The 25,569-nt window shown below is 40.8% G+C and overlaps 1 protein-coding gene and 1 long non-coding RNA gene across 2 annotated transcripts in view; one reads left to right on the top strand and one right to left on the bottom strand.

The window, feature by feature from the left end:
• Positions 1–7,917, top strand: part of TAFA1 (TAFA chemokine like family member 1) — a 215,770-nt gene extending 207,853 nt beyond the window's left edge. Inside the window, exons 4-5 of the mRNA XM_082060013.1 lie at positions 2,942–3,066; positions 7,828–7,917. Coding sequence (XP_081916139.1) covers positions 2,942–3,066; positions 7,828–7,845 — 143 coding nt within the window. The 3' untranslated portion in view covers positions 7,846–7,917. The remainder of the gene's footprint in view (positions 1–2,941; positions 3,067–7,827) is intronic.
• Positions 1,767–23,904, bottom strand: LOC309443250. The gene is made up of 4 exons (XR_014184763.1): positions 23,471–23,904; positions 15,692–15,784; positions 11,822–12,004; positions 1,767–2,775 (listed from the first exon to the last, which is right to left on the bottom strand). It is a non-coding gene; the product is annotated as an uncharacterized lncRNA (long non-coding RNA).
• Between the last annotated feature and the right edge of the window lie 1,665 nt (positions 23,905–25,569).

The raw sequence follows: 25,569 nt of genomic DNA, 5'->3' as shown, positions 1-25,569 counted from the left end.
GATATGGTTTTTCATTTTGCCTACTGCACAATCTGTTATTAGAGAGGAGATTCAGCCCTCACATGCCTTTTCATGCATAGCAAAGAGGGATATTTCTTTTCTCCACTGTTACCAGTATTAATGACACCCTTCTGAAAAATATGTGTGAATAGAATCATTAAACAGCCTTGCAAGTGCATCAGTAAACATGAGGGGTTTTTTGTATTGTACATATGGAGAAATTCTATATTACATTATAAAAATGAGGTATAGATTCTGTGATAAGCTGAGAGAAGAAATAGGAAAGACAATACAGAGAGCTAGATGATCATCAGGGGTCCCTTCCAACTGAACTATTCTATTCTAGTCTAAGCTTAGCACATCTTACTTGTTCCAAATTTCTCAACTCTTCTTCCAGACCAAAGAAGCTTTCAAACTCAAGGTGTTTCTCCCTGTGTTTCAGGTAAACTCAGAGAGTGAAAATTATATCCCTGTTGGGACAGTTATTGAGGAAGTCTGCTGGTATAATCACATACCAAGTGAAGGCCTATTTCAGTGATACTAAGTTGGACCCCTGAATTGCAGTAGCTTCCCATTAGAGTTAATTAGCTACAACAGAAATATTGCTTCTCATTCAGGTTTATTTTTCACTAGGTTGAGCTATACTTGGATGCACTTCAGCGTAGCCCACCAGATATCTTGACCATATGCTGTTCAGATCAACCATGTACCTCAAAAAGAGGCAGAGGCTGGTTTGGCCAGCTTATCTGAGGAACAAAGATTTCAACTGCCCAAGGGAAATCTTAATTGCAATTTAAAGGAAATAAAAATAAATTTAATAAATGTATACTTGACTTTCTTTACAGGGTGTCCCACTCTATCTGTATTTTTTTTTCTTTCCCAGTTTACTATCAGTTTTACATAAAAACCAGCTGCTTTTCTGGGCCCATGACATATTTTCATGTTCATTTAACCAATCTAAATTGTTTCTCTCTGTTAAATTCTTAGCTAAATAATACATTTTTTGGCTTAGTTTGGGTGTAAATTTGTACGTAACTCTCCCATTTGTAAATACACATTCATAGTATTACAAACCTACACACCTGCATCTGTGTGTGTGTGTGGTTGTTGGTCTGCAGCAAAAGAAGCTGGATCAGAAAGTCAGGGGAGCGTTAAGGAGAAGGAATTATGTGAGGCTGCCAGACAAAGTGGCTGAGGGCTGATCTTGTTGGCAAGTCGTTCATTTTTCATGGACTGGAAAACAAAATGCTAAATTGGAACAGTCCTATGAAAAGTTACTTTTCCTTTCAGAACTAAGCACAAAACAGAAACTGTTCCTTGTAAATTAGGATTAGACCAACAAAGTCAACTGCTTAGCAGGGGTTTAACAGGAGGTCTGGAAAGATAACATGATGGCTATAAGATAACACTGTGTAAATAATGCTGATGATACATAACTTGGAAGCCGTGGTCACCTAGTGCCCACCTCCCCTAACCCAAAAACAAGACTGCAGTTCAAGCACTATTGAAAATGCCGGGGTCCCTATTTTGTGACTTGTTTAGTCTCTCTCTTGTACAGGCTCCTGCTTTGTGTGCCAATCATAGCCTCATCTTGCATGAATAAACGGACTAGCGATGCACTTTTTAGCCTAGGAGTGCCTGTGGGTTCGGTACATTTATTTTTCAGTATGTTAGAGATTAGAGAAAAAGGGATTTGTAGCTTCATCTTTGTATTTGTGAATTAAGGGGATGGACATTAGTAACAGCTGCAGATATATCTTTGGAGGGTTTCCTTAGGACTTTGTAAGCATAAACAGATTACAACTAGATAAAAAAATAAATCAAGACTTTAATTATAAACTCTGAAATATCCTTAAATCAATGCATGGACAACAGGGCATTTTCCAGAGCTCAGTGGTGTGATACAAGGTAGTCTGCTGCTTCAAAGGTATGTTATGGGCTTGAAGCAGCTATGTGGGGAGATAAAAAAAGGTTAAGCATCTCTCTTGGAGTGTGTGAGAAGCTTTGACAGTTAGGCTTCATGAGTGCAACCATGAAATTAATTCTTGCCAGGGAAAACAAACCACAGACAGAGCTACTCATGCACCAACTACTCACAGTTTACAAGGTGAACTAAAGTTTATCAAAACCCCCAGACAAAAAATGTCATTAAGATACAGTTAAGGTTATAGACAGATACCAATTCCCAGACAAGAAACTTCATTAAGGTACACTCAAGGTTGTAAACATATGGGCCAATTAAATCCAAACAACAAGATCCAAACACTGTCACTATTTACAATGTTAAACGTTTGGAAATTAAAAAGTTACTGCTGGAGATAATATGGCTTCTATAAAATTCGTAATCGCATTTCAACAAACTGAACTTCTGCTGCTGTTCAGTGTTACCTTACCTTCTGTGTCTAGTTGTAGCACTCCCTGCCATGGGGTACAGTGAAACCTAAAAGTCTACGTGCTTTCAAAAAAATCTGCACAGATTTGTGGAAGAAAAAGCCAGCTACAGGTATTGAAGCAAAGCAGACACTGTTTATTCTGAAGTACCCTGAGCCACAAGTCCTGAAGATGTGGATAATATACTGGGCAAAATCTCTTTTGACTTGCCTTGTACTGTATGTCCATAAAGATCAGATTGGCCACTCACAGAGATGGGCTGTTAGTGTGGATGGTCCCTTGGTCTAAGCGGTATTGCTGCCATCACAACATTCCCTGCAGCCACCGGGAGATGGATCTCGTGCATAAGGAGGCTACGGCAAGCAGTGCACCGTCATAGAGAATCTAGGATGCAAACAAAGTAATTAAATGTGAAATCCTTGCAACTAAATTTCAACTGAAGGGTTTAGAAGGGACACTGCCTCTTAAATGCAGCAGTAGAGCCTGGAGATATTATTTAATTAGATTTTTTCATTATAACATAGTGTGAACATTGTCTTTTCTCTTTTAGCTTCAATAGTGATTGGGAAATGGTGGTGTGAGATGGAGCCCTGCCTAGAAGGAGAGGAATGTAAGACGTTACCTGATAATTCTGGATGGATGTGTGCGACTGGCAATAAAATCAAGACCACCAGAGTAAGTCGTGTTTCTGTCTATACCTAGGAGGCCTTAATAGGAAAGGGAGTCACCAATAACTGCTCACATGTATCTTTTCCATCATCGTGTCCACTGTAAAAGTCTTACAGATCGCTGCATACCTCCTCAGCCAACTAACACTTCTGGCCTTAATTTAGGGAAAATTTGCATGGATTCAGGCTGGTCAGCTGAGACCAGGCTTGATAACCAGCAGCTTGGAGCTGCTGAATCACCAGGTCACTTTCTTACAGACATTGTCACCTCAGAAAAAGAAAAGCTAGTGAATATCACTTGATTCCTTTCTAGTGGATAAAGGAAAGAACATTAAGTGGAACGGATATGCTGCATCGTATATCCATTCCTGTGCTGTTCCAGGCCATGTCTGTATCAGCTATAGAGGTGCTTTGTAGCATGAGATGGTGCTGAGGACCCAAATCTGCATTTCAGGTCTTACATCAGAGCAGCTCTAGCCCCATGCACCCGTTAGTGACATTGGCCTTAGACGCTGAAGATTCGGGTAACAACTTTGACCATGCATTGCTAGGAAAATGCAGAGATATAGCTGCAAAGAGAAAGAGCATGAATGAGCTGGCTAAACTTCTACTATGAGAATACCTTTGGGAAAAAACAGTGTTTTTCAAAAATAGATTCTAGGTTTCTTTTGCACTGTGCAATTGTTCCACAACCATTTTCTTAAAACTGCCATCTATACCTGTATTCAACGATTTTAATTAAATTATTTTCATACCACAACTGATTTTTTTTCCAAGCAAATTATGTGGTTGTCAAGTCAAAATAGTTTTAATAAATGAACAAAGTTGTTTTTCAGTGAAGTGGAAAATAACTTTGGAAACCTACTAAATGAAAGGGGAAAAAAAAGGCAAATTTGCAAGAAAATTTTTCCTGTTCATTTAGAAGTTCTACATACTCATACTGAGCTACTAATTCACAGGAACATGAAGCTTAATGTCATGATTTCCTGACTTCTTTTTTCTACAATTCTAACTCCAGTCATTTTTCATGTCTTCTAGGCTTTTTGTTGAAGGACGGGATTTTACCCCAATTGATCCTCATGCCTTCAGAATTCTTTTCTTTCCCTCCATATGACTTACCCCAGGATTTGTGCTGCAGCTCTAGTTTCTTGAATGGTGCCTTCTGGCATGGCTAATCTCACCACCACATTAAATTACTAGGATACGTATTAGCATAGGAGGTTTTCCTTGCATAAGGCAGTAAGTGGCCCCTGAAAAAAGGTGAATATTACCTCTTTGCCATCTCCCAGACCAAAGGAGAAATCATGGAGGGAACTGTGATGCCTTGGAATGATTTCTTTCTGGAGTGTGGTTGGTGCTACAAACCACTCCGTGCTCACAACTGAAAAACCACTGGAAGATTGTGCCCTGCTCTATGTGCCTTGCAGTGCAATTAAAAACAAAAAAAATGAAGCTACTACATGTCCTTTTCAGTGAACCAACATTTTTCTCACTGAATTAGGGATTTAAAATGGAAGAAAGTGATATTAAAGAAGCAATAAGCAACATGAAAAAAGAATGTTATACTTTGATTAAATTACAATAATTCAGTACTTCTGCAGTCTGTCTGCAAATTATATAATTTAGAAACTGCATTTCCTTTTTTCTGTGAAATTGTCCTGCTCTTAACTCCCTCAACCCTCATCATATAAACTAGTTTTAGGCAATAGCCTGCATCTAGAAGTGATTGCTAGAAATTTAGCAGATTCATTAATATGCAGATGTATGGTCCAATCTATTCAGTATGCATTATTGTATTTCATTTAAATTAAATACTTACAGAGTGAGTGCTCATAACTGAAAAAATATTTCTTCATTTACCCACAGGAGTTATTTTAATTAGCTCATGAGGGGAGTACCTTATGGTGCTGCTTCCAGTAGAATTCTGCTTTGTTGCTTTAAAATATCATTACAGAACCCAATTGACAAAGGCAACGTTACATGATGTGCTTAGCAACTGTCTCTTCCATTTTCTAAGCAAAAATTCTACTTCATAATCCATGAAACTTTGCTTGAATCCGTACTGCTGCATCAAGTCTAGCAACATAAATATAAAATAATAGAAGCAATCAGATCCTGAAACAGGCATTTTTTTCTTTGTTTTGTCATTTCAGATGGCATCAGAGAAAGAGATTACACTATAATCTGTACTGATCCCAGTCCAGGCTGCAAGATTGGGCCATGTGTGTCTAATTTGTGTAGTTAAGGAAATTAAGAAAGCAGAAGAAACAAGACAAATCAGTCAACATCCTAGATATATCTGTGGTGATTAGCCAACAAGCTAGAGCAAGTCACCATAGGCTGTAAACCGTTTTAATGAAGGCTTTTCCTTGCACTAAATACCTTTATGTTAGGCAGCTGCTGTCCCGTCAAGGAAAACATTCACATTTATTACTCACAGGATCAAAATACCTATTAGTATATTCTGCAAGGCCCACAGTAAATCAGATAAGCAAGTGTGTATATATATAGAGATGTAAACATATGTATATATATATATATGAACACATGCATGTACACAATATATGAAATTTTACAGTGTAGTGTATTAATTCATGGCTGGTTCTCGGTGAAGGCTTTGCCAGCACATCCTCCCTTCCTTTGCATGCATTTGTTCCTGTGTTTAGTCCTCTAGCACAGCTCACCAATTAAGTTGTTAAAGCCAAAGACATAAAGCTCACAGCCTCTGTAAATCAATTTGTTCTCTCTTGATGGTCAGAGCAGGTGACAAGCACTGGAAAGAAATAATTTTGTAATTCAATTTTTGGAGCAGTTTCAATGCTTTTTTTTTAATTCCTATTCACTCATTTTTTTCTTTTTTAAGAACATAAGTTTCGATATTTTCTGAAAAATACAGGGCTCTTGGAGCTGTACTGGAAATGACATCACTACACTTCAGCAGAGCTACTGGCACCAGGGAAAATGCAAGTGCATGGTCTCAGTCTGGATGCTGGGAGATAGAGCCCGCAAAGGCACCTAAAAGCCTGCAAGAATCAGAGCTGCTAAAAAACATGAAAACATGGCTCCTCATGTATTCCATGTTTTGTCACTTCCCATCTGAGCGAGGGAGTCAATCGCATGCTCTTGGATTGGTGTTTACACAGGCCTTTCTGAGCCCCAGTTTGCAGGGCCTGTGGGGAGTGCCAGGCTCTTCCCCAGGGCTTTCTGCCCTGGTTCATGTGTGCACTCCATCGCAAAATGCTCTTTTTGTGTAATCCACACTAATGACACCTGCCATTCATGTATTAGCCCTCTAAATACTTTGACAAGCTGTTTTTCTGCTGATACTGTGAACAACGGAAATCAAAGCTTTGAGCACTTGGGGACTGTCAGAGCAGCTCACCTTGGAGCAAGTCTCCGGTATCACAGCCTGCAACCCCTGTTACAGCCCACCCACCCCCCCATTTTCCAGAGTACCAGCACACATTTTGCCATCAGGGACATGCAGGGCATTGTCCCAAGGGACCTGAGCACCACATTTCTTAGCAGCCACTGCTCGTCTCATGCTGAAGGAAATAGCACCCGAGGTGCCCATGGCCCCTTGGCATCATGTTCCTAATGTCATTCCCTGCACCTACACCAAACACACAAATTCTTGAGACAGTGTACAAACAAGTAAGGGATGTATTCATCCCCGGGAGAGAAAACCTAGCAGGGTCACTTGTCTGGCAAACCAGGAGAGCAGAAAATGGGAACGGGGGTAAGGAAGGAAATGGTAAATGAACCCAGAGTTTTATTTTCTTTTTTTCATCTATCCAACTAGGTTAATATATCAGATGATTTTCAGATTAAGTTTTTTTCTTTAGAGCAGTGAAAAAACCCCTCTATTTTTGTGATAACAGTCTCTGTAATTAAGAGGTCAGCTCAAAGCAGCAGAGCACAAGATAGTAAATATCTCTTACTATAAGACTTATTGCTGCATTTCATCATATCACCTAGTGCTTAACTAATAATTTGTAGCCCTGATTTAATGCCCAAGCCTGCTCAATTTGAATTTCATTGCTGACCTAGTAATCTAGCAAAGGGTTGAACTCCTTGTGCCGTTCATCTGTGTGTATCAGTGCAGGAAAGAAACAAATGCCTCTCCTCCAGAGAGCTAGTTTTGTTTCTGGTCAGTCGTTCTTGTTTCAGCATCCTAAAAAAACCTCTGGGGGGTGGTGTTTCCTCTTCAAGCCATTAGTGCGTTCACTCAGATCAATTGTGGTATTAGTCATAAAGAGCGATGGTTTTACAGTCTGTTACAGGCCGTGTTATCTCACCCAAGGTGAGTAGATGAAGTCGGTCAAACTTGCCAGTCTGTCATACAACTAGTCACTCCTATCCTGCCCCTCTTCAGCTCAGTGGGTTGGTGGGGGTCCAAACGAACCTGAAAGACAGATCCATCTGCATGTCCTTGTCTGACAGAAGCTACCAGCATCACTCTGAGAAGGGGAGGGTGGAAGGCTGGGGTGAGCATGGCCCCATGCCCAAAGCTGTCCTGGCACCTCCTGCACCACCAGCCCAGGTGATGGATGCACATCCAGGAGCTCCCAAGCCACAGGCAGGAGCTCGCTTCAGGGTCTGCCTCTTGCACATCCTTGAATCCCTGCAGTCCTAAGAGAAAAGAAACCCCCCAGAATATTGCAATTGAAATTCAGCTATGTCATGAGCAGGGCAAAGTGCCACAAAGCCTGAGACTGTCTTTTGTCTCATCATTTATAAAACTGACTCATTCTCACTCTTATTGCAGATCCATCCGAGGACCTAACAGAGCGCCGTCTGCATGGAGACAGTGAAAGCCCTGCTGATTTATGAGGACAAAGTATTGAAAGTTTAAAACCATCTCAGCATTTACAAGCCAAATGGATTTCTTATTTGCACTTTGACTGTTGACCAGCTAACAACAGTGGCTTTACTGTGTGAAAGAAAGTATTCAGCAGAAATAGTGCCCCTGGTTTTTGACAGCTGAAAATAAAAATGAAGAAAATGGTTCCTTTGGTAAAGTTTCCGAGATTATGAAGTAAAAACAACCATAGAAGTTTGGATCTACAATTTACTTTATACCAGTTAAAGTATATATATATAGAAATATATATATATTAATATATGATATTTTGAAATAAAAGCCTCAGTCTTCAAGAAATTGAATAGTACCACACTTGGCTGCAGCTGCTGTAATTTTTTTTTTCTCTTTCTTTATTTTTTTTGTAATGGTCTGGAAGATCCTTACCCGTTTCAGAGAGAAATGTGGCAGTGAAGAGGCAAAGCCAACCTGCTGCGGTACAAGGATGCCTAAGAGCTACATGAATCCTACCAATGTGGCATCCAGAGCTTCCTGTTCCCTTCAGCAGAATTTTGAGGGCATTTGTTGTTCCACTTTGTGTTGGAGGCTTTTCCCCTTGTGCAATACTAGCATGCCGGCTTTGCTTCATTAACCATACTTGATTGATATATAACAATGGTAATTCTATCCTCTTCCAAGAAAATATTTTTAGAGCTGTTAGATATTCTGTGAAGAAGAGACGGACAACTACTGAGTGAAGTACAGTATGTATTAAAAGATGATTTGGCAGAGTTTGGTAGACTTCTTATTAAAGATGTACTGTACATACAATGTCTTCAGGCTTTGTATAGCTCATAGAGACTATAGTAAAAACCCAGTAACCAACTCCAAAGCTTTGCATTGTTGGCTCACTAATTCTTTGAAACAACAACAAAGCTATTTCTTTCCAGACCAACATGCAAGAGGGCTTTTAGTTACAGTTTGGTTTTATTAACGAGACTGTTTGCAATTTGTGAACAAGCATTTCAGCTTAAGTGAATGCCTCTCTGGACAGCTTGGATGCTCAGGCACACCCGCACGCAAGGGAGTCATCTGAAGTTAAGCTTCCCTTGATGCAGACCAGACTAACTCACATTAAGAGCATTTGCCACCAGCTGAAAGCATATATATGGGCAATTCCATGGCACAACAAATGCACAACAGTTTGTGGAAAGCAAAGTGTGTCCGAGCCTTGCTTTTGTTTCAGGAATAGTTTATTTTGGTTTAATTTTTATCTGTTTCTTGTTAAGGTTAATTCTGCTGAGATGAGATGCTTTACAGCAAGGATGTGTCCACAGAGACATAGATCTCACTGCAAGCAGTTTGAATTCACATTTCTAGCTAAGCTGATGCTGTTCACCATGCAGCCTAGCCCCTGCATTGCTGAAGAAAGATCAAATCTGAGGGCTGAAATGTGCAAGCGTAGTTCATATTCCCAGGCACTTTTGTGAGCAGTCCAATTAATTTTGGGGGGTTTATTCGTGTGGAAAAGTATCTTGCTGTCACGCATAACTCTACCCTTTGGTGCACCTAATGCTACCAAATCAAAGAGGAATAGGGAATTGTAGAACTTGTTCTATCCAGTCCTGCTTAATTTCTTTAATATTTGCAATTTCTTTTCAGCCTGCTTACCTGTCTCTCACCAGACCACTTTGGCCATGCTGATAACATTTAATCTAATACAGAGGAAGTGCTGCACTTCCTGACCAGGAGATGGTCAAAATTCTCCTACCAACTTTCTCCTTCAGGGAAACCACTTCAGTTCCTGAGGCTTCACGAGGCAGAAATTTGTCACTGCAATTACACTGTGTATTAAAGCAACTACATGACATGTCACGCCATACTCCATGCAGGCTTTCTGTGCTGGTCCCTGCCTGATGCTCACAGTGGAAATGGATATGCTGTTTCCAAGTACTTCTGTTATTTCCCCTTCAAAAAGATATGAGAGTGAAAGTGTCCAACAAAGAAACTTTTTTTTCTTCTGGGCACAGAAATACTAAGTAGGAGCACCAGCCTCACTGCCAGCTGTAGGTGCTACCACATGGCAACCAGCCTCACTGGTGGCCCAGCTGGATGTGCCATGTATTTGCTGGCCACAGCCACCTGCTTAAACCACAGAAGATACCTGGACTCTGGTCTATGTTTTAGACATGGTCTGCCACGACCATGTGTCCCTGATCCCACCATCTCAATTTGAAGAGCACCACTGACTACCTGGTCACCCACAGATAGATGTGGTCCCAAAATGAGATCATCAGACCAGCTGCAGACTCACTTGCCACAAACAAGGAGAGACTTCTCCAAAATAAATCCTTATCATTTCTCAATTCTTCTAGAAGAGCACTTAAAAAAACCCCAGGACCTTCTAGAGCTAGGTAGCCCTTGGTGCACTAAGACATATCTCCTGGGGCAGGATCTAAGTTGATTAAAAGCCAAGATATGTTATCATCCATTTACCATTGAGAACTGAGGCACCTAAAGCTAAATGGCCACTCAAAATCACATTGGAGAGCTATGGAAAATTGAGCAGAAATTGAAGTTTGGTTTCCTTATTCCCAGTCTACTGAGATTCTGTAAGATGACCCACACACAGCAAATTAACCCATGGCCTCTTATACCCTTTGCAAAGCCCAAGGTATCACCATTGTGAGGTATATACCCCATAGCAATGTATCTGACATGGGTCAGACTATGAGTAGATAACAATGCTTATGCCTGTTGAGATTGGGAAATATTAGACTTGCTAAAATATAAGAAGGAAATGTTGTCATTTCCACAGCAAAGTTTCTTAGGGATGTTTATGAATTTTTCTTTGCCAGTAGGCAGCCTCAAATATCACCACACCAAATTCAGTAAACATCTGCGTCTCTTTGAAGTTGCTGCAAAAATCTGTTCATGAAGTGCGGCACTGAGAAATTGCTGTTTTAATTAAAATGTTTTAGAGGGGAATTAAGGCCTTTGCAAAAATAATGACTAATAAAACGTGAAGTCAAATTAAGAGCTGGATGCAGCTAACCTTCATTGTCTCAGTGAACCAAATTGAAAACAATAATAAAAAAAATTCAACCAGCCTGGAGTCACGATGATCATGTATTTCAGTGTGTAGTAGTAAAGTGTGTAGTGAGAAGATGTCAGAGCTGCTTTTTCACCTTGGCCAATGCAAACCCAGTACGTTTCAGTGGTGGAGTGAATGGGTCCCACATTCTCATGAAAAAGTGAAAGTCATGCCATTCTCTGCACAGTGTTGAAAGTTGTTTGCATCAACAGACAAGAAAGTTACAGTTCCTGCTTTCTGGCAGAAGCCTAGACAGAGTCATGTCAGGGAAATATATATTTGTAAATGCATCAAAGATAAACTTAGATTTATGTCAGTGTTTCTTCCTCAGATGTGTGAAACCAAGTTATGTAAATCTAAAATGTACAAGTTGGAAAAAATACTGAAAAAAAAAAAAAAAGAAGAAGAAAAAAGTAGCTACCATCTGCCTATTGATTCAGAAAATCTGGATTATGTGCTTCTGTCCAAAAATCTCCAGTAATAAAAAGCTCAGTGTGGTATGACCTGATACTGCTTTGACTATTGCTACACATTACAGTTGAAGAGAAAAGCCCCATGGAGAAAGTCCATTGCTATGGCCAACAATTATGAACAGCATAACGTGCACCCAAACCTGGCATTACACAGAGAAAGTCCCATGAAAAATTACTGCAGGTGATACAGTTAGTGATGGGTGATGCTCTTATCAGGCCTATTGATTGACAATTAACAGAGTTTGCAGATACATTCGGTGGTGTACTGCTTGTATATATTCCTATTAAAAATAATTATTTGTACTCCTAACTCTCCCCATCTGCCACTTTTCTATTTCACTGTATGGCACAAATATAATCACAGATGATAGAGAAGTTGTAGAGATAAACATACCTTGGCTTGGAAAACACATCCACTTCATCTGAAGGTGGCAGACTTTGTTTCTTCTTCGATGGCGGGATTAATATTGTGGCCTAAAACGAGGTTCTCTTTCATCAGTTGCTCAGTCACATCCCAGTAAGCAGCGTTTAAAGCTTGCTTGACAATGAAACGGCTCATTCTTCTTTGCTTGGTATTCTATTTTTTGTCAGAGAAAAATAGAAATACATTCCATAAATAATCTTTCAGGTAGACAGAAGGAGCTGTGTGTACTGGGCAGTTGGTTTAAGGCTGTCAACACTTTTTCTAGTTCACCAGTTTGAATTCAGATCATAGGCTTGACATGTATTTATGGTTCCTTCTCTGAAATGCTCACAGAGTCAAAACACTTCACAAATATTTTTATGTTATAGAACTATACTGTTCTGAGGAAAAGAAACTGAATCCTCTTCTTAACAGATAGGAAACCAAGACTAATAAGATTTGAGACCTGTCCAAGGTTATGGTAAAGAACACCAGCAAAGCCAGTAATAGAACTGAGGACTCCTGGATTTTAGGTCATCATCACAGATGGTTCATCTACAGTTCACATCAGTGAAATTTCACCAACAGCAGACCTTGGCTTTTAGCTCAGGTCACAGAGAGCAGAATTAGGGTGCCTGCGGTCAGGTGTGGACAATCACTCCCTTCAGCTGGGATCTGCAAACCACTGATGCATGGAAGACCACCACTAGACCTACTCCAGCATCTGTTCCCATAGAAACACAGTGACACAGTCCTGCCCTAGTTTGGTTTCATGGTTCCTAGGTAAAAGTTGCTTTGAGCCTTTCTCATCAGAGCAGGGATGAGAAAAGGCAGAGAAGTGTCTGTGCTTAACCCTGATGGGCCGAGAAATATATGTAGTCAACAGTCCTTCTTTTGGAGGTCACAGTTTCTCGGAGTTGCCCATCTGATAGAACGATTTTCAGGTAAAAGTTGACTTTGAGCCAAGAGAGCAGACATTCCCTGACACAGGAAAATGCCTGAACAAGCCAACAAGAAGCACAAATAACTTCTTCTCAACTGAAAAACACAAGCACCACTGCCAGGGGAGTAACTAAGTCATGGGGAAGAAAAAAAAAAATCTGCATACTTGGCAGATCCTTGATAAAACTTTTGCTGTTGCTTGACAAGTGGCCAAGAACCTCTAATTTCTGAGTGCAGCTCAGATATGTCCAGAGGTGTTTCCCACCTGACAGGCCTGGGTATGACATTTTTTCATGAAACATTCATTGTCAGATTAGATTTGTTTTGCCACCATGTGGCAATATGGTCTAATTTTTACACCCAGAAACAATACACATATTTGTGCATCATGTTACTGACCCACTTCCCATTATTTCTCGTGTGCTTTCTCTATCAGACGACTGTCCTTGATTCAGTTAGAAATGAGGGCTAGAGGCCCACCTAGATTTGAAAGAAACTACCCATAACCTAAAATATTGCCCAGGGGAATATGCAATTTCTTTCTCACACCTGCCATTCCTCTTCATTTCCTATTTCATTTCATTTTCATTTCATCTCATCTCCTCTCTTTCACACCACTTAATTATTTTCATCCATCTCTATTAGTCCTTTACCAATACTACTGCCCCGCAGACTACAAAAAAAGCAGCTGTGCTGTCAAGACTCAGTTCAGGGAGCTGTTCCCCCCAACAGCAGTGATTTATGTGATCTTTCTTTCTTTTTTTTTTTCCTGTGTACTTTGGAAGGTGAGATCCTGACCTCAGTGGAGGTGCTGTGCCAGCAGCTCCCTGTGTTTGCACTGCCCACACCAGCAATTCCCAGCTCAGGGCCACAGGGTTCATCTCAGATGTACCACAGTGTACAGAGCAGATGCTACTGGTATTTGATTTGCAGTGGCGGAGCTAATTGTCACCTCCTCACCTTCACTAAACCTGTTCTTTTTTTAGTTCTCCTGCAGTCTCATATACCTTGACCAGAACCAAGAGCTTGACTCACTGACTGTTGAGGGCTTGCCATTAGTTCATGCCCCTGCAAAAAGAAAATTTATCACTATTGATTCAATCAGGCTTTTCTTGGACTTGAAACAGAGAGTGAAGAACAGGCCAAGTTGCTGTCAAATGCACAATAGGAGTTCCAAGCACAGACATGTTCAGTTTTTTTCTGGGCTCTGTTTTTCTCCTAGTGCTCTTTCAGTTACACTTTTTTTCTCTGAAAGATTCTGCTATCTAGACTTGTAGGGCCTACATGTTATCTCTTGTAAAGTGGTCCAGAGTTTTCATGAATCTGGCACCAAGTCCCTAAGGCCCTACTAGTATCTCACAGACATTGATGTAAAGCAGAGCAACAGCCAGGAAATGTTACAAGCTGAAGGCAAATGGTTTTTGTGTCTTTCCTCTGCTTAAAAAAAAGAAGACAACACCAACAACAAAAACCAATAAAAACAAAAACAAAACAAACAAACAAACAGAAAACAAAACACCACCTTCCCTGAAAGTATCTGTGAAACAAAACCTCAACCTTCAAAGCATTCTGCAACATAAAGAACCTCAATACTGAATTAATATTAAAGATCGGCTAATCCTAAATCCTAAAAGACAAAATGTGCTTGGCTCTTGAATTCAAGCCCTTAGTCAAACCTTCCACTAGCTTTGCTTCTGGAATAATAACTGATGGATCATCCTCAAACCTAGTTAAGTCTTAGTAATGAAAGTAACCAGGGAAGGAGACCTATCACAAAGGCAACACCACCTCTCAGTTCTGCCTCCAGGCACTCTCCAACTTTTCTTTAACACTGCCAATGGCAAGTTCAGCATTTAGCACTGAGCATCTACTACCAAAGGGGCTGCACTGGATCCATTATCAGCAGATTTGTATGTTCACACAGTTGCACTGGTCTAAGTCTAGCTTGAATTTGACTGATGGTGGCACTTATGACTTTGCAACACAGTAAGACAGTACAAATAAAGCTTCCGTGTTGAGAAAGGCATACAACCTCATTACAATTACCTGTTCTTTTAGCAGAGTTGGGTGGCATATATGTTCAAAGCTGCCCAAAAGGAACAATCAGGCTATGATGCTTTTCCTTAAGCAACGTGGCTATTTTCTCCCATTCTGTTTGGCCAGCAGACTCTCAAAGACATATAAGCTAAGTAGCAACTGCTAGTCCAACAAAGGGGCAGATTAGATGAATGCTTCATTCGTTTGACTTCATTACTTCTGACCTTCACTTCCAAGAACTGATTGGGCTCAAAACAGCACAAACAGTGACTTAGATGGAAAAAACATAGAAAAACCATAGTATCCCTAGTTGGTATGCCCTCGCACTGCTTTCATCTGAGATGACATAAGAGAAAGCTAAGACTCAGAAAGGCAAAGGCAAGAGGGAATTCTGGCACCCAAAGCCCTAAAACTGTTACAAGCCTACAGTGGCTTTTTCTACCCAACTCTGCTGAGATGTGATTATTATAAGAATATAATGTTCTCTGCTAGCTTTTGTACCGTCTCAGCACCTGATTTCTAAATATTTGTACAGCCTATCTCCTTTTCAGCCCATCTCCACCCTGCCTTTGTCCTAGGCAGAGAAAATTATATTCTGCTTATATAAAAGCCTATTCTTTTACATGACACACAAAACAAGACAGATGATAAGATTCCTTGATCTTATTCAGCAAAGCTAATCTCATCATTTGCTTCACCGTGGGATTATAAACAGTGTTCCAACCTATCCCTATAACCAAAACACTTTTTATATCTCATCTCTTTCTTTTTAATGTCAGACAATTTGGATTTTTTTACAGCTCTAGCTCTTGAAATATATTTCTAGTTCTCTAATTAGAGCAGAATTGAAGGGAAATTTCAAAATGGTTGGCTGAATCCTACCATTTTCCGTAGAGATGGTTGAGTCCATATAACCTGCGACTTCCACCTTGCAATGCTCTTTCCATCAGCATCTTGTTATAGTCAACATCATCCCTGGGCAACAGAAACAGAAACAGACGACTCCAAATTGATAGTCCAGGCATTCACGTATTTTACAAATGAAAATATATGTTAGATACCTTAATGTTTAATGCTAGTCTCCATCTTTTACTCACTGATGTCAACAGAGATTCTAGAAATAGTTCACCAGTACTCAGCAGGGTTAGGAGAAAAGTACAGGCACAAGCAAAATGGGAAAGTTACCTACTGGCATAGATTTACCTGCCTCCTAGAAAGGTTCTCCAGATTGAGATTACTGAATTCACCCCAGAGGACTGAATAGTAAGGGTCAACACATGTTTTCTGCCAAAATACATCAGTTTCCCTCATAAGCAGATTTGACCTACAGTATTTGCTGGTTCACAATGTTGCCTTGGAGCCCCACTGCTGAGTTAAAAATGTCTTTTTTTTATCCCTCCAGTAATTATTCATATTGTAGCTTTTGGGGCTTGTTACCTGTGACCTATGAGACTTTGGAGTTAAAGACAGGCATCAAAAGCTCTCACATGTGCCACAGTGTTTTTCCTCAACAATAACATCTTTACTATGCATCTAGCAGCAACCTACCACAAAATACTTACAATGGAATCACAATACACCCCTTTCTCCACCATGGCTTAAAGCTGGGAAGGAAAATAAGGGTGACAGCATTTCTTACAGTCAGCGCTGTTCAAGATCTGGGGACAAAAACTTTAAAAATGGTTTAGCACATAGTTGTCATTGATTTCTAGTCCATACAGTCCTCCCTTAAATACTCCGTATGTCTACCTGGACACTACAGTAAGTCCACCTTGAAGCACCTCCTGTAGCTATACCATTCAATGCCTTGACACTTGCAGAGCCCCAAAAGTCAACCACACCACATGGAGTGTAGACCTGGTCAGTGTGTTGCCGTCTTCAGTTTCCCATTCTACTGTTGTCCTTACGGTCCCAACAGAATTTGACAAGAACAGCTATGGGAGAGTTGTTCTCCACAAATTGCTGTGATGGATGAAAGTCATCTTGTGCCTGAATAATTGAGTCACTCATGTCTACCAACAGTCTATTTCTTGCTGTAGTCCCCATTAACCCACAGCAGCCCTATTTAAACTGATCTAATTAGTCCCTTGCAATCAAAGGCAGTGATTTGGCTACGAGAATTGAAAAATCGGAGATCAAACCAGGTAAAGTTCTTGATCAGGGATATTATTATTATTTCAAATCAAACCCAAAGTTTGCATAATGAGGATTTCTGGGAAGATTTGGTCTATTACATAGGAAAACCAGTTGTTCATCACTAATTGACTCCAGCCTTCTCATGCACTTTTTCACAGACACCTACAATCAGGATTTCTGAGCACATACAAGCCTAGAATTAAGTTAAATGAAAAGTGAAGAACTGACCTGAAAGCAAAGATTACCAACCTTAACTTTCAATTTATCGGAACCTTGCCATGATTTAAACACAGGCTGCTCTGCCAAAATACAGACAGTTTCTATCTGCAGCTCTCGATTTTCCTGACTGCTCTCCAATGCACAGCCTAAACTGAGTATAAAACAGTATCCATGCAAAATACCCTGCACACTCCAGTGGTAACTTTCCTCACCAGTTAGCACCAAGATGCCCTGCAACACAGGTGAACCCATCAAATGTAACCCAGTGTGAATTATATTGGATATTCAGTTCCAAGTTTATGCAATATAGAAGCAAAACAGACTCATAATAGCAGTAAATTGATATTAAAACCAGTGCCTGGACAGCAGAAGATCTGCATCACACAGATTACTTACATATAAAGGGTCTATACAATGCCCATGCTGATCATTTCCTTAGGATTTACAGAAATGAGCAACTTTAGCTTTACAGACTTCATGGTTGCTTGATCTCACTACAGTAAACAGCTCCATATTTTTCCTTTTCATGTTTTATCCTGAAGCAACAGAGCATTACATTAATTGACTTGTCTTATTAATTCAATAAGCTGCTTCCAAGATGAAATGCTTAGCTATGCTTGCTTGTTTTTGGCACTTTTTGGTTGTTGGAGGAAAAGCTTTAAGGCTAGAATTGCTCTGATGTTTTCCACAGTTCACTGAATAATTTTATGCACTACTGAAGACTTGCCACATTTGGAATTACTGCAAACTGCTACTTTTTCATCATATCATAATTTAATTCACACTTTTAGTATGATAAGAAAACATTTAACAGTTTGCATATTAGAGAAATGTATTTGTTGTGCCATAAAGTCGCGGCTAAGAATTCATTATAGGTCACTCCTTTCTAGGATTTATAATTTGGACATAAGATGCATTTAGAAGATTAAAGATGACATAGAATCCACTTCATTCAAAAGAATTATATGCAAGAAAATTCAGGGATAAAACATTGACCTTCCTGTAAATAAGTAGGAAAAATATTTTACTGCAAACTTGAATAATATTGAGAATTTTTTACTATTTCAGCAAGTTATTGCGGGGGAAGTGAATGTATTTTAAACTTTAAGGAATTTGAATCCCAATGAAGATATCCAATATTCTTTAAGGGTAAAATACTCATGAAACTATGTGACTTCTTAGATTTTGACTTGTTTAGAAAACATCACTGTGAGCACCTCCAGCCTCTCTGATGAGGAAAGTGAGTGAGTGAGCCTCATCAGTGATTGCTCCTCAACCTGTTGGTAATACAATTCTCTAAATTCCTGCCCTATTGTACGACACTCAACAGAGCCCCTTGCCAAGCTCTTGGAGGTAGCATTGCATATCACTGCTCAAAAGGTGATGCCTGGCCCTGGCTGGGCTGCTACAGGGAGCAAGAGATGAAAACAAATAGAGTAAAAACCAGACTGCTGCATAAAGGAGTCAGTCCCTGGAGAACCAGGTCAGTTGTTACTACTCCTAGAGGTAGGAAGGTGTCAAGGTTTAAGGCAAGGTGACAGTAAATCAGGACAGAAGGCATGTCTGCGAAAACTGTTATTAACACCCTCTCTCATCTGCAGCAAGAAAAATTTTGTCCCCCAACAATAAGTCTGGGAGATTTGTGCTCAGAGGTAATGCCGGTGGTCAGGGCAGTGACTCCCACCAGCCCTGGTATGGGTTGGTGCAACGGGTGACAAACCTTCTCACCATGGAGCCAGTTACAATCACTGCTGCAGCAAAACCGATTGGGTAATCACAAGGCTTTGAGTCAAAATAAAGATTTTGTCTGCAGCATGGTCCTATTTTTAAATGAAGGTTATTGATCAAGTTTCTGGCTTTAAGAAATCAAAACACAATTCATGCTCAGAGTCATCTGTAGGTGTTTGCATGACAATTAATACCCACAGTTACGGTAATGCAGCTGGACACATGACAAATAGATCTTTTTCTTGAAACATTTTACCCTTATACCCACTAACTCTAACTCTTCATTATGTCTCCCCATACTCTTTGCATTTCAAAATTATCATACTAAGCAAAGCTCAATGCACTGTTTAAATGAGTAAGGAACATCTGGCAAGCTGAGACTGCTGGGACTCCATGGACAGATAAAGTTGTAGCACTTTTCCTTTGTATATAGAAATGCATTGTAAATTAAATCTACAAATCGTCTGAAAAGGCACAGGTCACAAACCAGGTGGCAAAAAGCCATCATTTGTGCCAAGGTCAAATTCCATGCAGCTTAGCTTAAAGTCAGTGCATTTTCATGCATTCAGTCACAAAGCATTGTGGTGTTCACTCATTATTTTGTATTTTAATGATTCTCTGAAAGTGCTCGTGACATCATATTTGGCCTTCACAAAATATGTGCCAAATACACTATAAAACCTGACAAATCTTGTATGAAAATTTTTCTCCCCCACCCCCCCCCCTTTTTCTTTTTCTTTTGCTTTAAAGAAATGTGGGATAATACTGAAATCCCAATGCAGAGCTACCTGAGACTGGACCACTGCCTGCTGATCTACCTTGGTTAAAATAAGGAACACGTTGTGCAGTAGACCATCTGCCGTGAAACATAAATGTCTTGTAACAGCAATGAGCCAAGAGCCATGAACCACTTAGCCTGAGGGAGAAAATGTTTCAGCAGGGTAAGCAGCAAGGAAAACCTCAAAGAGACGTGTGACGCTCCTTTTCAGCTCCAGCGGCCACAGCGTTGAGGGCCAGATCTCCACAGCCTGCTAAATCCCTGCACAGCCTAAGAGCTCCTGCTACACCTCTTCACCTTTGCTTTCTTGCAGAGGGATTGAACTCTTGGGAAGATAAGAGTCACTTTTGTCAGCATTTCCCTGTGGCCTGACATCCTCCATACTGCACTGTGCCAGGAGGTGAAGTTACCATGCATGGAGGTTATTGCCACCTCCATGCCAACGCTGATCTGCCTCCCTGATATGCTGGTGTTCTCTGGCACAACTTGTCTGACACAACTCATATGTTGGTAGACCTGAGGTCCTTGCAGAAAGTGAGGAGAGGGCACTACAAGCTGGTGGGACTATGATGTTCTGCAGACCAGAGCTGCATCAGGAAGGCAGCAATGCCACAGCTGTGCCAGTCAGCACCGATACTCATTCAATTGCTGTCACTCCTGTCACACATGAGGCCATGTGTTTGCAGAACATTCACGCACATTTTGGTTTTTGCCTTTGCATGACAAAGGGACAAGAGGCATCTGGGAAAGCACAGCCTACATCTCTGCAGGAAGTTTTACCACCATTTTCTGCTAAACTCTTAAAACACCCTTAATTCCATGTACATCAGGAATTACTCTGGTAAACCTTACAACCACAGCCCAAATGTGAAATGGGATTAATATGAATCAGTAGGACATCTTTAACTGTTTACTCTGGAACAGAGCTAATAACGAAAGACAAGCAGCTTTCAACACAGGGTAGGGTTAGCTTAGGTCACACAGCTAAGTAGTATCATTTTTAAATCCCCAAGGGAAAAGTTAAGAAAATGTCTTCCAGAAAAATCCCTGCTCTTGTTACCATTTCAAGAACAAGCAGTAGGATCATGACACCTTTGTCTTGTTGGTGTAATAATAGTACTAAGTATTTGGGAAAAATGAGTCTATTGGGTGATCAGTGGTATGCCCAGGTGGCTACAAAGGAAGAGGTTGAAAGGGGATAAATGATCATTTGGATTTGTCCTTTCAAGAAATCATTTAAACAAAGGCATGAATAAAAGGAGTGGCAGGACTGAATCTGCAGATGGCTCCCGTGTCAGGGAACATTTATCTGAAAGCCAATAAAAATGTGACAGTCTACTGTTTTCCCAGGCCATTTAACTTCATCTTGATGACTGTTCTGAGATAAGACAACAATCGATGTAGAAGGGCACACCTCCTTTTTAGCACAGCAGTGGCACCAGGAGAGCAGCGCTGCTGTTATGGCACATGCTCTCCTCCAGCTGCCTGCCTGGTGCTCCTGCTCCTCCTCTTCCATCCACTTCCCCCAGCTAATAACACCCAGTGGTTCTGCTGCATTGTCCATCCAGCTGCCCCAGCCTCTTCCCCAGCAGCATGTGCCAGTACCTCACTGCCCCCTGCACAAAGAAACTCCCTTTAAAAATCAGCTTCATTCACCAGGTGCCCCTGGTTTTGAACAACATGATGAACAGGTCCACATGGGCTGCATCTCCCACTCTCATGGCCATGTCACCCTCCGTCTTCTCTCCAAACTGAAGTCTCCCAGCCCAGACCCTTGATTTGCTGCTTTGTTCAGGGGTCAGAGAATTATTTTAAGCCAACAGACCAAACCTCATCTAAGGACGAGCCTCAGCTTTGTGCCCAAAGATTTCTCAGATCCTGCCCCATCTCAGGAGACCCTTTACTTCCCCGGAGAAGATGCAGCCCTGGAGCCTCTTTTTCACCTACCCAACATGCAGATCTGTGATATGGATCAAAAAAGTTTGCATCCCTTTGAGCAGGGCTCAATACAGCTGAGCAGAAAGAAAGTATGTCCTGTATCTGGACAAAACACATCTTCTGGATCAGGAAGGTCTGACACTCATTTTGTACCAGCTGAGGGCTACAATGGATGGTGGAGAGTCACTCTGGCAGTTCCCTTATATGAAATTATTTGACATAGCTGATATTAATCAATGCCCAAGGGCAAAGTGACTGGTATTAACCTAGCTACCCATCTCAATGCCATGAAAAATAAGTCCATCCTTGGTATATTCTGAGAAGATAATAAAGCTAGAAACAAAGTGCTTAAAAACCTGCATTTGTCAGACTGATCCTGTTTAATTAAACAGGAAATTGCAGGGCAACTAAATCAATCTTTACAAAGAAAAGCTGTTTGTCTGTTTACAGAAGAGAAACTTGTGGTGATTTATCTTAAAGAACATAATTGCCTCATGATTAATAGTGACCAGAGATAGTAAGAGGGAGGAAATGAGGAACAGGAGTGACTTTTCTTGGTGCATATCGGAAGCATGGCAAAGGTATATGCCCCTGCCACAATAAGTATTAAACAACCAAAATTTCCCAGTTTATACTGGGGAACTGTTCGTCTAGTTTTTCTTCTGCTGATACAGAAATTATCGCCACTGGAGAAATCCAGATGTGATGACGGATCTTTGGAGACTTGGGTCCAGATATACATTTGTTTTTTATTTCCTGCTCATGATAATACAAACTCAGGTTTTCAACTTCACAGTTCTCCTCTAGGCCCACTGCCTTTTTAATACAGGACTGTAAAAAAATAGGTGTTGGCTGCCTGGACTTGAGGCAGTTTGTTTTGCCTGAGCTGAGAGCAAGCTTGGAGCTGTTGCAACACATGGTGGGTAGATAAAGCTCTAAAAAGCAGAACAGATATAATGTGCTGATCCACAGACAACTTTTGTCTGTCCACAGGCTAGATATGGCTGTCTTTCAGCAACCTACAGCTGTTTACAGGGTACCTATAGCTGTCTATGCTGTGGCAATGCACCAGGGACTGGGACATTCAGGTGTTTATACACACACATCTCTGTATATACATAATAGTGCTGGATAAGCTTACATCTAGTTATATTTTCTTTATCATAGAGACACCACAAGGAAACCAGAAACAACTGTTATTGTTCCCCAAAACAGGTAGGAATTAGTATTTGAGGCACACTTGGCCTTCAGATAAATCTATCACTTTGCTTAAAAGGACAGCTTTTGTTTTTTGTAACATGATCAGGGTCTTCTTGCAGCCATTCATCTCAGTATATCCTCAAAAATATGGATCAGTGATGACAGGACAGACAAATGAGCATGTCAGGGTTATTTTTTCATTATACTTATTTACTTGTGTGCTGAAGTATTCCAGCCTGACAAAAGCAATGTGAGTAGACAGTGGGATGATTTGATTGTTCAGAGAACAGCTAGTTCATGGATAGTTTCTAATAAAGCTGCTTTATTATACCACTAATACAGCACAACTTTCCATTTATGGATCCTTACTATCTCACAAGGTCTCTTTATAAATTGCCATTCAGTTCTGTCATTGTCTATCAGGTTTGTGGTTTTCAGAAATGACTGTTGGAGGATATTATTGCTTCCATTAGAATTAAGGCTTATTTTCAGAGTCCCAGTCATAGATTTGGGGCCCTTCTCCCTCTGAGACATGTCTAGATCATGTAAACACAAACCAATGTTCAATGTGGATGCCCAGTTGGCATCACCATGTTTCAGAGGTGCCCAAGACTCAGCACATCTCAGGGTGTGTGATTCTGGGATGAGCTGCTGGCACTTACCTGCCTAGTCTGAGGAACAGGAGATGGACCTGCATCATGCTGTAGCTCCAACATGGTTTGTTCTCCCCCAAGAAACATGTCCACCACAACAGGTTGAACATATGGCCAGTTTTCTGAGGTCCTTCTGTTGGCTTCCATCTTCCTGCTAAAGATGAAATTTCCCTGTATATTTTCAGAAAAAAAACATATACATTTCCCTGAAGCTGAGAAAAAGCCTGGAGGTCCCTTTCTCCATAGGTTAAAGAGTTAGTCTCCATCTTGCCTATTTGCGTTTCTTGACTCCATTGATTTTCTGTCTTAAGTCTCCAGTGTCCCAGCGGGAGGGTGAGCAGGTGGTGTCCCATTCCTTTTTTTGCTACCTGAGGTGGCAAAGAGTGGGCTTTATGGCTACGTGGCACCTACATGAGCAGCACAGTGAAGTGAAGTATCCTAAACACTTCTGCAGTCCCATCCTTGGGGGTTGGAACCTGGTTCTGAACCCTGCCCTGGCTGCAGGACATCTGTGATAGAGGCAGGAACTCAACCTAGATTAACTGCGTTTCAGTGCAGGACCTCAACCACTAAATACCACTTTCCATTCCAAAGCATGTCTGATCATGGCTTTCCAAGAGATAAATTAGATTTGCTGTTCACTACTGACAGCTGGCAGGGCTTAGAATTGTGGATTTCTCACACAGATAATAACAGATACCATGGCTGCTGAGTCCTGGTAGGACAGTAAGACATCCCCCTGCCCTCAGGATTGCATTTAACCATTTATCAAAGTAATACCCTTGAATTTAAATAGGTAACAGATGTTGCCAGTACCTTCTGCAGGGAAGGCAAAAGGAGGCACCACCAACTTGTCAGAGCAACAGCATGCCCTTGGCTGCTGAGCACATAGCAGGGCCTCCCAAACTGCATTGGGAAGAGGGCTCTGCTCAGCTGTATGCACATAATTCAGACTAAAACCACGCTTTTGTGGGACTGACCAAATGACTTGAGAATTTGGCAAAGTCATGATTCCATTTGAGAGCATCTGACAAGGTCAGTAATAGCGTCCTCTGCAGCCAGATACAGAAATCCCATCTCAGCCAAAAACAGAAGCACCATCCATGCTATCCCACTCTCCTCAGCAACTGGATTAACAGATGGAGGTGATTTCTATTCATTTGGAACTGGTAGAGGTGAGGATAAGACAGTAACCTTTATGAGCTATAGTTTTTCAGTAGCTTATGAGGGATACCAAAAAATGCAGGCAGAGGTCTCACAAACCAGTCAGAAAGTCCCGATTAGTGAAACCTCATGGTTTCAGCAACTGAGGAATGTTTATTTTTATTCTAAAGTGGCTTGCACTGAGCTGAAAGTTTGAAAAACTAATAATGCCTCTGCAGGAGGTGTGGTAAACGTGACCAGTTTGTAAGAGCACTAGTGTTACAAGTGTTTCACTATTTTGCTGTTGTAGCTGAAGCAAAGCAATGCATTGCTCATTTTTTCAGATCAATCATGTTTCACCTACTCCTCCAGCAGGACAGTCTGATCCCAAGACTTACTGCTCTTTCCCTAGGAAAGTGCCTTGCTAGCAATTCAATCATTTACATTAAAGTACACATTATTCTCTCAGCTGCAATGTTTTTTTTTTCCCATTTTCTTTAAATGACTCAAGGAAAATCTGCTCTCAGTCTGTTGCAGGAAGGAATCCACTGGTTTTAAACCATAACCTTTGTGTGCTCTACAGACCTAGAAGGCTGCTGCCTATAAGGCAGACACATATTTTAGAACATCTATCTCCATAATTTAGAGACAGCCATAAAACATCATCCCAGCATATCTGCTCTCTTTTCCCATAGATCATTTACTGTTTATAGGTAGCAACCTAGCTACCTGTTTGATGAGTGCTCTCATTACTATGCCTCCATAAGAAGTTACTTAGCTAGACTGATATCCACAGACTGCAGTATAAATTCCCTATTAAATTCTGACCCTTGTAATTACTCAATCCTAAATACTCTCTCTGCTTCCTCTGTAGGTTCCAAAAATATCTAGCACATGAGGATCTCACAGCCACCCTCACGGATCCCCTGCCAACACTTAATTGAATTATAACACCATAAATAATC

This window comes from Streptopelia decaocto (assembly GCF_964273445.1).
Source record: "Streptopelia decaocto genome assembly, chromosome: 8".
In the NCBI taxonomy this organism is placed as follows: domain Eukaryota; kingdom Metazoa; phylum Chordata; class Aves; order Columbiformes; family Columbidae; genus Streptopelia; species Streptopelia decaocto.
The sequence above is the reverse complement of the archived record's forward strand: the minus strand, read 5'-3'. Positions and strand labels throughout refer to the sequence as shown.